The sequence below is a fragment of the Pogona vitticeps genome, chromosome 4 (assembly GCF_051106095.1).
Source record: "Pogona vitticeps strain Pit_001003342236 chromosome 4, PviZW2.1, whole genome shotgun sequence".
NCBI classification, from domain to species: domain Eukaryota; kingdom Metazoa; phylum Chordata; class Lepidosauria; order Squamata; family Agamidae; genus Pogona; species Pogona vitticeps.
The window spans coordinates 229,183,951-229,197,014 of NC_135786.1; the positions used below are offsets into that span (position 1 = coordinate 229,183,951).

Sequence of the window (13,064 nt, forward strand, 5' to 3'; positions counted from 1 at the left end):
CCTGTAAACTAATTTACAAATAAATTTACTTCCAAGTGTTTTGAAAGATAAATAAGAAGAAAAACTTTTTTGCTGTTCAGATTAGAAAGATCAGTAATACCAAATAGTACAGATTTGTGTTACAGATTAAAACAAAACATTGTACAATGCTATTGTTTCAAAAATGCCTTTTCTTTTAAGTAGCTACACTGAGAATTGGTGGATATAGGGATGCACCAGAACTCAGAAAGCCTTGGTTTGATCATGGAACAGATTCATTGACTCTTGTGCAAGTTTTGACTGGATAGATTAAAGTAGTGTTTTCTCCCCATTACCACCATTTCTACCTTTTTACAATAAGATGTCTCTTGCTGTCTTTTCTTTGTATACTCACTTTTTTTTCTTGCTGCGGGAAGCTGTACGTTCCAGAGTGAGTAGATACAAAATGTGCAGCACTCTGATTTGGGCTAGGCAACGGGTGAGTCCATTTGGGCAAGCCAGAGCACTGACTGAAGACATATTCATCATCCCAAACATATATTTTCTCCCATTATTCTAAATATTTTTTAATGCTTGATGCACCACAAGAGTGTCACAGAAGAAATATCCACCTGAAATTACTGTTGTTTTTTTTTTTGTATTTGACATGGCACAACCTCTCCTACGCAATTGATACGAAGGGGGTGCTTCCCACCCCCATGTTATATGTGCCCGTCTATGTGCCGGAATGGGTGGGATGCCAAGCATGCAGCATTCTGTGGACAGACCACATCTAAGGCACACTTGAGCAAGCCAGGAGTCAATAAGGGACATCACTTACCATCCCCAAACACAGCGTCTGGGGAGAGGATGGAAAGAAGGAAGCTGCTATGGGTTTTCTCTACACAGTGTGTGTCTACTACATTTCCAAAGTTGATAGCACTCCATACTGCCTCTCTAGGTCATAGCCCTCTGTCCTTCCCATTTGCCTCTCTTCAACCCCCACCGACTGCAATCCAGAAACACAGATACGTACATCTGCAAACAGCACCCCCCCATGAACAGATCAGTTCAGAACACCTCTAAATCAGCTCAGAGAAGACCATACCAATTTTTTAAGGAAACATTTGGATACAAAATCTGATCAGAAAGCAATTGAACATGCATAGCTTTAAGCATATGGCATTGAAGTCATATTTAGCAGTAATTAGGGCTGCCTCAAACCATTGGATTATATTCGCAGATCCTGAATAATTTGGCTGGCAGAAGCTGATTTTTCACCTCTGCCTTCCTGAATGTGTTGTGTTCTCCCCCTGAGGTCTGGAAGATCCAGCTCAGTGAAGTGTCTGAGTGTTGGAGAATGCTAGAGGAAGACGATTGTAGCTTGCTTGCGAGCTTTTTTTGGGGGGGGGGGGAGGGGGGTATTGTAGCACAGGGAGAGAGGGGGCAAAGAAGAATATTCAGATACAGGGAAGACAGCAAGAGTTTAAGAGCATGCAATCCTAGCAGTGTGCTGCATTTCAGTGTGTGTTACTAGTATAGTTCTTCTTTATTAAGTCTTCCATGCCACCAAAAATATGCTATGAAGATTTATAACGTTTTAGAAAGTGAATGAGAATGGAGATTATTTTTAAACCTGTGAAAAGGGAACATGGCAAAAGTTTAATTTCAATAAAGGCCCTTTAGTCAAGTAAGGACAGAATGGTGGGGAGCATTGCTTGTCTGCATTCCCACCAGTCAATGCAACCCCTTCCCAGCTTTCAGGCATAATGTATGAATTATGTGAACTAGACCAATGATGTTATGAACTGTGAATTTGGCCATGTGCTGTTGTTACTTAGAATAAACCAGTTCAGTTTGCAGGAAAAACTTGCTCTGCCTCCTTTCAAAGCAGTCTCTGAGAAAAATATAAAACTGTTGATTTTTCGCTCCATAAGACGCACCAAATTTTTAGGAGAAGAAAACAGGAAAAAATAATCTGTTTTCTTCGCTACATAAGACGCACAGATTTTCCACCCCCGTTTTGTGGGAAAAAAGTGTGTCTTATAGTGCAAAAAATACGGTAACTTCTTTTCAGTATCAATATAGTTCATTTCACTTCTGCCTTTCTAGAGAAATATTAAAACTACCTGCTCCTTTTCTAGTTACTATTTCCTCTACTAACACTAGCCTGTTTTTGTACCTAATTCTACTGTGGTCCACCATGGCCCAAATTAGATGGGCTAATCGGCGGGGGGGGGAGGAGTTATTTGCTTAACACTTCTTTGGTTAACATTCTATTAACATTTTAAAGATGAACAGAATGGCAGTGGAACTGAATATATGTTAACCAAGCCTTGCCCATGTCTCCATTTTCAAATGTGAATTTAAGCCTACAAACCTTTATGACATACTGTGGTGTTTGTGCTGGTTCCACTTTTTAAAACAGAAGCGCCATGTAACCATTACATAAAAAATTATATTCATGATAGTTTATGTGAAACTTCTAAATGAGAGATGAATGTGAAGAAGCTGGAATTGCAGAGACTATCATAGCCGATTGGGCCTGAAAGTCCTATACCACTGCATTCCAGGTAGCGATGGGTGGGCTATCTGGGAAAAGAACTGCATTACATCACCAAAAAATACTGTAGCTCAAATGGTAGGAACATGGGTTCTCACTCAGCACTGCATCTCTCGGATGTTTCTGCCCCTCTTAACAGGTCCACCTTAGAAATTTCTGAAGTAAAACAGATTCTTTACTCTGCTCTTGTGGTCATCCATTGTCTGGGGTAATTCACACACTAGAACAGTGATGGCGAACCTATGGCATTGTGCCACAGCTGGCATGCGAAGCCCTTTCTTCTGGTACGTGGCAAACCTTTTGAAGTGGCTGCAGCTGGAATTCCCCCTTTCTTTTCCTGTTCCAGGTCCTTTTAACCTCCTATCCGTCTGCATGATTCCCCCTTTAACTTCCTCTCCGTCCCCTTGATTCCCCTTTTAACTTCCTATCCATCCTCATGATTCCCCCTGAAACAGCCACTTCTTGTTCCAGTTCTGGTCTTCCGGGTGGCACGGCAGCCACTGGTTTCTTCCCCACCCCTCATTTTGGGCACTTGAGCTGAAAAAGGTCACTGGTTCCATTGTTGTACTGCTCTAACAGTTAAGAAGTTTTTCCTGATATTCAACCGAAATCTGGCTTCCTTTAACTTGAGCCCTTTGTTGTGTGTCCTGAACTCTGTGATGATTGAGAAAAGATCCTGCCCTCCTCTGTATGACAGCCTTTCAAATATTTGAAAAGTGCTATCAGATCAGCCTTCTTTTCTCAAGGCTAAACATGCTCGGTTTAGAGATGGGGATATTTGTATAAGAATATGAATATCCCTGCATAGGTGGAAATAACATAATTGGGCCCCATGGGGCCAGACCGTCCACTCATGATTTTGCCGCTGCTGCCGGCTCCACAGAGGCTTCCTATTGCGCCATTGTCCACAATCGATTACCCAGTCCATCAGGAGGCAGGATGACAAGCCTCTCTGCCAGGTTGCAGAGTGGCTAATCCACAGCACGATAGAAAACCTCTAAGGAGCCGATGCCAGCGGCGAAATCATAAATGGAGAGATCTGGCCACCCTCATTATTCCCACCTGCGTGGGGATATTTGTACAGTATTAGTATATGTATACCCCCGTCTCTAGCCCAGTTCTTTCAACCTTTCCTCATAAGTCTTGGTTTCCAGCCCCCTGATCATTCTTGTCGCCCTCTTCTGAACTTGTTCCAATTTTTAAGCATCCTTCTTGAAGTCTGATGTCCAGAACTGGACCCAATACTCAAGGTGAGGGCTAACCAGTGCTGAATAGAGGGGGACTAGCACCTCACAGGATTTGGAAGCTATCCTTCTCTTAATGCAGTCTAGAACAGCATTAACCTTTTTTTAGCCACATCACACTGTTGGCTCATATTTAGCTTGACATCTATGACAATTCCAAGATCCTTCTCACTCATAGTTTTGTTGAGCCAGGTATCCCCCATTTGTAACTGTGCAATTGGTTTCTTTTTCCGAGATGCAGGAATTTGCACTTATCCCTGTTGAATTTCATTCTGCTGCTTTCGGCCCAGTGCTCCATCCTATTGGGTCATTTTCATGTTGTTTCTGTCTTCTAGGGTATTAGCTGTTCCACTCAATTTCATATAATCAGCAAATTGGAGAAGCATTCTCTGCACTTCCTCATCCAAGTCATTAATAAAAATACTGAAGAGCACCAGGCCCAGGACTGAGCCTTGGAGCACCCCACTGGTTACCTTTTCACAGTTAGAGAAGCACCTATTAATCATCACCCTCTGAATACGATCCTGTAGCCAATTGTGTATTCACCAGACACTTGATCTATTCGGGCCACACCTAGTTAGCTTGCTAATCAGGATATCATGGGGCACTTTGTCAAAAGCTTTGCTGAAGTCAAGATATACTACATCTGCAGCATTCCCTCTGTCTATCAGGGAGGTGACCTAATCAAAAAACGAGCTCAAATTAGTTTGGCAGGATTTGTTCTTGACAAATCTATGTTGGCTTCTATTGGCCTATAGCTCCCAGGTTCCTCTTTTTTGCCCTTTTTGAAGACAGGGACAACATTGGCCCTCCTCCTATCCTCTGGCATCTCAACCATTTCCCATGTTTTCAAGAAATTTATGGATAATGGTCCTGTTCTTCAGCCAGTTCCTTCAGTACTGCAACTGATTCCAAAGAAAAGCTTGTAGGGGGAAAATAGCCCATCTAATGTTCCTCTACCATTCATGTTCCTGTACCATTGTTATTTTACGGTAGTTAATTTATAACAGAGGCTCTCGCATTCTTTACAGCACAAGCTTCTGCTAAAGACCTGCATATCAAAGACACTATCATCACAAGGTTTCACATCCCTGACTTTCTTACCAACCATGATCTCTGTGTCTTGACTACTATACCTTGATGCCATGTATAAATATTTGCCATGTCATACCTCCTCTTATGTCTAATTAAGTGAACTTGTCCGTGAAAGCTCATATAAAAATATAAAAGTTAGTCTTTAAGGTGCCACCACATGATTGTCTTTTTTTTAACTTTTATATAAAGAAAAGAAATCCAACACAGATTCCAAATGGAAACGGCTTAATAAAAATTCATTGAGGAAGCTCAGATCCACCCCCTCCGCCTCCAGGTTCAATAAGGACTATGCCTTTCTATCTCAACATATGTATGAATCAGCTCATCTATGCAAGTTGGACTGCAGTGGTACCTGATTATATTGGCAACGACATGGACAATTTTTTATACTTGCAACTTTTGCATTCCTCCTTCCCTCTGCCCACGGTGCTGTTTCTAAATGCACAAGAACAGTGCACTACATTTTCACATCATGTTGGCTTTAAAAAGATCTTTCCCTATTTTACATATATTTAGATGTTTTAATCTCTGTTTGAATGCACTCTTCAGCTATCAGTGGTATCTGAATGACTTTACTACTATTTTTAAAATATAATAATAATTTCATTCGAAACATATTTAAAATAATAATAGATTCCTATCAAGGATAATATATTCAAAGTTATATCATCATCGGACCAGGATATGCTCCAATAATTTAGAAACAAAATCCAGTAGTTCTTCAAAAATGGGTACAGAGTCCTAGTGATGCCTCATAGCTAGGTATTTTATTCACAAACATACAGGACCATATTTTTGTCTTCATTGCTCCACTGATGGTATCCATGAAGTTTTGCAGGATCTGTTTTTTAGTCAATTTATAATGTGCAAACATTAAAACAATGAAAGTCAAGAATCAGATTTTGTTGCAAATTAGCAAACTAAGTTATAGTATCAACAAATTGATTTTTTTTAAAAAACCTGTCACATTATTTTATCCAGATGGAACAGTCCCCTGAGTCTCTTGCTCAAAAAAAGCCTATGTTATTAATTACAGGAGGCATGAGAGATACAGTCAGCAAAAATAAGACCTGGAGCTGATTGGAGATGATTGTGGCTCTGATCATCAGCTTATAGCAAAACTTAAGCTTAAACTGAAAAAAGTAGGAAAAACCACTGGGCTACTCAGGTATAATCTAAACCAAATCCTTTATGAATATACACTGGAGGTGAAGAACAGATTTAAGGAACTAGATTTGGTGGACAGAGTGCCGAAGAACTATGGATGAAGGTTCATAACATTGTACAGGAGGCAGCAACAAAATCTATCCCAAAGAAAAGGAAATGCAAGAAAGCAATGTGGCTGTCCAACGGGGCCTTACAAATAGCAGAGAAGAGAAGGGAAACAAAATGCAAGGGAGATAGGGAAAGTTACAGAAAATAGAATGCTGGCTTCCAAAGAATAGCAAGGAGAGACAAGAAAGCCTTCTTAAATGAACAGTGCAAATAAATAGAGGAAAATAATAGAAAGGGAAAAACCAGAAATCTGTTCAAGAAAATTGGAAATATTAAAGGAACATTTTGTGCAAAGATGGACATGATAAAGAACAAAATGGTAGGGAACTCGTAGAAGCAGAAGACATCAAGAAGAGGTGGCAAGAATACACAGAGGAATTATCTGGACAACTGGGACAACCCAGATAGTGATTAGATAAAACTTCATTACAGTCAAAAGACCAGCCACAAATAAGACATCTAAAATATATAAATATACATAAATATACAAAAATGTTGGGATTGAATGCAAAGCAATAGTCAGTTCTGAGGTAAACAACAAGAGATAGTGTGGTTGCTGGCCTTGAGCCAGACATCCTGGAGAGTGAAGTCAAGTGGGCCTTAGTAAGCATGGCTAACAAACAAGGCCAGTGGAGGTGATGGCATTCCAGTGGAACTATTTAAAATCTTAAAAGATGATGTTGTTAAGATGCTACACTCAATATGCCAGCAAGTTTGGAAAACTCAGCAGTGGCCAGAGGACTGGAAAAGATCAGTCTACATCCCAATCCCAAAGAAGGGCAGTGCCAAAGAATGCTCCAACTACAATTGCACTCATTTCACACGCTAGCAAGCTTATGCTCAAAATCCTACAAGGTAGGGTTCAGCAGTATGTGGACCGAGAACTCCCAGAAGTACAAGCTGGACAGTGGGGTTAGAGACCAAATTGCTAACATGCACTAGGTTATGGAGAAAGCCAGAGTTCCAGAAAAACATCTACTGCTGCTTCATTGACTATGCAAAAACCTTAGACTGAGTGGACCTTAAAGAAATGGGAGTGCCTAACCACCTTATCTATCTCCTGAGAAATCCATATGTGGGACAGGAAGCAACAGTTAGAACTGGATATGGAACAACTGACTGGTTCAAAATTGGGAAAGGAGTACGACAAGGCTGTATATTGTCTCCCTGCTTATTTAACTTATATGCAGAATACATCATGCAAAAGGCTGGACTTGAGGAATCCCAAACCAGAATTAAGATTGCCAAAGAAATATCAACAACCTCCGATATGCAGATGATACCACTCTGATGGCAGAAAGTGAGGAGGAATAAAAGAACACAGTGGTCCCCAACCTTTTTGCCTCCGTGGACTGGTTTTCATTCTCTTCTTCTGAGCATGCCCTGGGACTGTACACTTTTCCCAAGGCCAGACAGGCTGGCTTTACTAGGAAGCATAGAGGGGAATTGAACTCCCAATCTCTGCCTCCACAACCAGATATTTAAAATCACTGAGCTATCCAGCCAGATATCTCTCTCGTGTTCTTGTTTAGTTTTTAAGTTGTGTCTGACTCTTCGTGACCCCATGGACTACAGCACGCCAGGCCCTCCTGTCTTCCACTGCCTTCCAGAGTTGGGTCAATTTCATGTTGGTAGCTTCAATGACACTGTCCAACAATCTCATCCTCTGTCATCCCCTTCTCTTGCCTTCACATTTTCCCAACATCAGGGTTTTTTTCCAGGGAGTCTTCTCTTCTCATGAGATGTCCAAATTACTGGAGCCTCAGCTTCAGGATCTGTCCTTCCAGTGAGCACTCAGGGTTGATTTCCGTCAAAAAGGATAGGTTTGTTCTCTTTGCAGTCCAGGGGACTCTCAAGAGTCTCCTCCAACTCCACAATTCAAAAGCATCAATTCTTCGGTGGTCAGCTTTCTTTATGGTCCAGCTCTCACTTCCATACGTCACTACAGGAAAAACCATAGCTTTGACTATTTGGACTTTTGTTGGCAAGGTGATGTCTCTGCTTTTTAAGATGCTGTCTAGGTTTCTCATCGCTTTCCTCCCAACAAGCAGCCGTCTTTTAATTTCGTGGCTGCAGTCACCATCTGCAGTGATCCTGGAGCCCAAGAAAGTAAAATCTGTCACTGCCACCATATCTTCCCCCTTCTATTTGCCAGGAGGTGATGGGACCACTGGCCATGATCTTTATTTTTTTTATGCTGAGCTTCACACTGTTTTTTGTGCTCTCCTCTTTCACCCTCATTAAGGGCCCCTCCTATGCCCGCACTGCCCCACCCACACCTGCACGCATGCACATACAGCCCCTCCCAAGTATGTACCCATGGACGCCCTCCACCCCCCGCTAAACTTGTCCGTGAAGGCAAAAAGGTCGGGGACCACTGTGTTAGGGTCACTGTAAGTTGGTTCCAACCTGACAGCATGTAACACACCACACAGAGAATCTCATAGATTAAATAGGATTTTGGGAGCCTATATTACTAAAGAACTTAACATACTTTATTATTATTAACAGATACTTATTATTTATTATTAACAAATACTTTATTCAAAGACTTAAGCAAAATAAAACTTATTATAATTATGACGTAAGACTCCTTGCTTTTGCTGGAATGACTTCCTATAAATTAAAATCAAACAATAATTTTACAGAACTGAAGAGAAAGATGAGTCAATCATAAGGGTTATTAGCCATGGCAGACACCAATATGTAAAAAACCTACCTTTTCCAGCATTTCTAGGTGGAAGCGGAGGAGCATCCGTTCCTGTTGGAGATGTTGTGGAGTCTGTGGTTGTGGAGACAAAAATCTGATTTGGGAAGGCTCCATAGGAGAGTCTCTGTTTGTCTCTTGGAGTGCTAAGACCAGGAAGAGCCATTTTGTCTTGGGGAGAAATACTGGAATGGCAAAAGCTTTGAGGTCTTGGAGAACGTTCCTTCTTTATTGGACTTGGCTGTGGGAAAATAATACATTTATTACAGTGAGTGCTATTTAGTTGCTAAGGCAGTACCATAGTAGAAGAGAAGTAACTATTACAGAACAAACCTATTTTCATCAAAAGCAACACACATGCCATCACCTGTACGACTCATTTCACAAAAATCTGATTACAGACTTCTCTCTACCTTGTCATCCAAGTCATCATCACTTTCATCCATTTCTTCCTGCCGAAGATTCCACTCATACTCGACATGCACGTGTGGATTTAGGATTCCTTCTTTGGCCTGGGAAAGCTGAAAAGACAATTTCAAATATTTAAAATTTGGGATTGCAAAAAGCTTATTTTATTCTTTTGAATGCAGATTTAATACCTTTTAATTCATTCTTTTTCTGATTTATTATACTAAAAAAGGACTGGAGTTTCAAGCAAGTGAAGAAAATATGAAAGTAAATGGTTAATACTTGTCTAAAACAATATAAAATAAAAAACATGGTCACTAATGTGAAATCAGCACCCCTGTGAGCAACAGGAAACGGGGGAACGTTTAATTGAGGTTTTGAGCAAACATGTATGTGTATGCGCTGAGGCTATATGGAGCTGGAAAAATGTAAAATATGGTCCTGCTCTTTAGTAAGAGAATCCATACACAGATTCACATCTGGCATAAATATCTCTCTTTTTTTAAGGACTTAGAATTCTGGTCCAACACAGGCTACTCCACAGGAGAGAGGAGATGGGAGATTTGTTGCTGTTGATCTCTCCAATTCCCCATCATGTGCCTCCTTTTATGCTGTTTAGAAATATATTCCCATATATGGGAGCAGACCTTAGGGGCATAAGGTGTACTGGCAGAAACTATTTCTTCCTCCATGCTTTCCATTGGCAGTGTAACCCCACACATGCATCTCATAACCCCTGTATTGTACTGCCTTACACAATTAGAAGAATTCCCATCTCTCTCCCCCCCCCCCCCTTACCAGTTCTTCACATTGGGTAGCTTTCAGTCTCTTTGCTATGTCCATCGCTGTTTCTCCAGCATGGTTTACTGTACAATTTAAATATGAAGATATCACTCAAACTGTGCTGAACCAATATTATAATGAAACAAATCATTCTGGGAAGGTTCATGACCTCCCCGCAACCTCCCACCTTCATTACTTTCCCCAGAGCAATGCAGAGAAATGTTCATGCTGCAAAAGATCAACTTTTATTAGCAATGATCCAATGAGATCCCTCTTAACAACTTCTGGTAATAACTCGCCTTCTCTCTCTCCAATGCAGAGAGGAAGGGATTCCACAAATTCTTTCTCCATTTCTGCCCATCTAAGTCACCATCCACTGTGATGGCCCCTTCCCTTCCACCCTTGGCCTTGGGTGGTGTCTGGTGGCCAGAATCCTGCCGACAGGGGTCGGATTCCTTTCTCCATTACTCATCCTCTCTTCCTGCCAACATGTGCCTAACCTTGAGGTTTCCCTTAGGGTTCCTGACCAGTTACGGAAAGGCGGTTCCATGGAGTCTCGGGTGTTTTCCCCCTCTACCTTCCTGAGTCTGTTGCTGTTCAAGCCCCCTTCTCTCTTTGTCACTCCACAGTATGAAGGTTTCTCTGGGGACAAGGATTTCTCCTCCTCTCCACTTCTTCATAGGGTACCTTCAGTCGTTCCCACTCCCCCTGTCCAGGGCTTCTCTAGCACAATCCCCTCCCATCCTTCAGGGAGTTCTCCTGTGGCTTTTTACTCTCTGACCAGCCAACTTCTTTTGCCCTCTTTCTCTCTGTTTCCCTTTTATACATTTCTACTCCTCCTCCCCCCATTCTTTTCCTTTCCTTTGTTTCCCACCATTTCCCCCCTCTTCTGGGGAATCTGTCTTTTCCTCTGTTTCTCCCTTGTCCCTCCTCCAGGCTTGGACAGGGGCATCCCTGGTTGTCCCTCCTCCTTCCAGGGCAGTGGGCAAGACACATGGGCATGGCTGTATTGGACTTCTGCCCCTTCCTCGCAAGAACAACAGAATCCTCTTGAATAGTCAGGCCAGTGGAAGCAAAATGGTGTTAACTTCCAGCAGCAAACTGCTCCCAATTACCCAGCCCATTTGGATCTGTCACTGCATGCCAGGTGGATCACTTGCCACATGACTTGGAATCCAAGCAGGGTCTTGTTAATCAGTAGCAACTTGCCACTGCAGTTACATCATTTCCCTTCTGCTAGTGTAAGGATGCAACAGGATTTTGGACGTTGAAAAGAAAAATCAGACTACTGACATGTAGACCAAAAATAATCTTGGTGCACAGGAAGAGCAAGAGCAATTCAAGATGAGGAAGTCATTCCAGCAAAACCTTGTTTTGCCTGACACCTGATGGTAAGAAAGGGACTTCTCATTGTTTTGCAAGCAGTGTAGAGGTATAATGATTAGCAGCAGAGATCTGCCCTTCTTGGGTCCTGGAAGAAGTGAAATGATATTGGGGGAGCTTACTAGTTTGTGGAAAGTACTATACTGTTTGGGAAAACTACCCTAAATTATATTCTACTGTCACCTCTCACTTATAAATCTTCCAATTTATGAATGTTTAGACAAAAACCTTTTTGAATCTAAATATTCTGAAAAGCTTTCAAAATAAACAAAAATGTAAACGCTGCTCTACATTTTCATTGTCTGGGAAAGCAGGTATAAAATGCACATTTAAACAAGCTGTCAAAGGCCATGCATATGAAACATGAAGTAAATCTGTATCAGGAATTGCCCAGAGATTTGTACCAAATAAGGTTTTTTAAATTAATTCGAAAAAATTGTTATTTACTCTAACTCTGTGTCTAAGTTGAAATACTTCTGCAATGAATTCTAATCCCCTGTTTAAAGCTTATATATTTGCAAAACTTTCTTTACTGAATATTCAAAATATTCCAGAGACAAACTTGCTTACCTATATCTATGACTGATTTGCTCTTCAACACCAATTTCAAACATTCAGGTTTATTATATATACTGCAATAATGCAGGGCTGTATTCCCCAACGTTGTTTGTTTATCCAAGTATCCACTGAAAATCAAAGATGAAAAACTCTGTTAGTACCCTACGGTACATAAGTACTTTGTACTGTTTTTGCTGAATATAAATATACTTCATCCTATAGTGTCAAAAGCCTATAAACAGCCAGACACCCAATATGGTGCAGTGGACAGAGTGATGGACTAGGATGCAGGAGGCCTGGGTTCAAATCTCTGCTCACCTATTAAAAAACTATAAACAGCTGAGAAAAGAAACACTGCTAGTAGTTTTTCTGGTCTTTAGAGTACTGGAAATAGTTTTAAGCAGTCTCATAGTGGAAGCCATTTTGTTCCAATTTCAGCCACAAACATTCTTTCACCACTTCTGTTTTGTGATAGGTGGAATACTACACTACAAAATTTTATTGTCCCCTTGAAATTTACAGATATCAATACATTTCTATTTTTCTACCATAACTGTAAGGGTAAGAAAGTCACAACAGCTGCTAGAAAAAGATCACAAACTTTGCAGGGCTGGAAGAATTTTATCTGTTTCTCTATTCATCCATCCATCCAATATCCTGCTTTTCTCCCTTACATGATCCAAGGCATTTTACAACAGGAGCTTTTTTAAAAACAACAACAACAACAACCCTGTTTTTGCCTTTGGAAGGAGAGTCTGTAGCCTGGGAACAGCCATAGAGGAGGACCTCTCTTTTGTCCTTACCAAATATGAATGAGAGCATAAACAGACAGAAAGAAAACCTTAAATCCTCCTGGGGATGAAGACTCAAAGGTGCATAAGTAAAGAAATTATTTTAGGAGCACTGCAAAGTTGTGATTTACCCTGAATGATGTACTAAGCAAACAAAGAATTGGCAGAAGCTTCAATGACTTCCTTCCTCCATCTTCAGATCTAGAATTAGTTCCTATGCACTTGTGAATGGATGGGGGTGGGGTGGGGTGTCCCAATCCAAAATGCATGTTTAACATAACATGTAGATTGACCCTAAA

The 13,064-nt window shown here is 41.0% G+C and overlaps 1 protein-coding gene across 4 annotated transcripts in view; it reads right to left on the reverse strand.

Annotated features, from left to right (window-relative positions):
• ASAP1 (ArfGAP with SH3 domain, ankyrin repeat and PH domain 1) overlaps positions 1 to 13,064 on the reverse strand; it is a 145,939-nt gene that overhangs the window by 24,903 nt on the left and 107,972 nt on the right. For all 4 annotated transcript variants that reach the window (XM_072999342.2, XM_072999340.2, XM_072999341.2 and 1 more), the window contains 4 exons: positions 11,987 to 12,102; positions 10,049 to 10,116; positions 9,256 to 9,363; positions 8,855 to 9,083 (listed from right to left, as the gene is read on the reverse strand). In XM_072999342.2, coding sequence (XP_072855443.2) covers positions 8,855 to 9,083; positions 9,256 to 9,363; positions 10,049 to 10,116; positions 11,987 to 12,102 — 521 coding nt within the window. The remainder of the gene's footprint in view (positions 1 to 8,854; positions 9,084 to 9,255; positions 9,364 to 10,048; positions 10,117 to 11,986; positions 12,103 to 13,064) is intronic.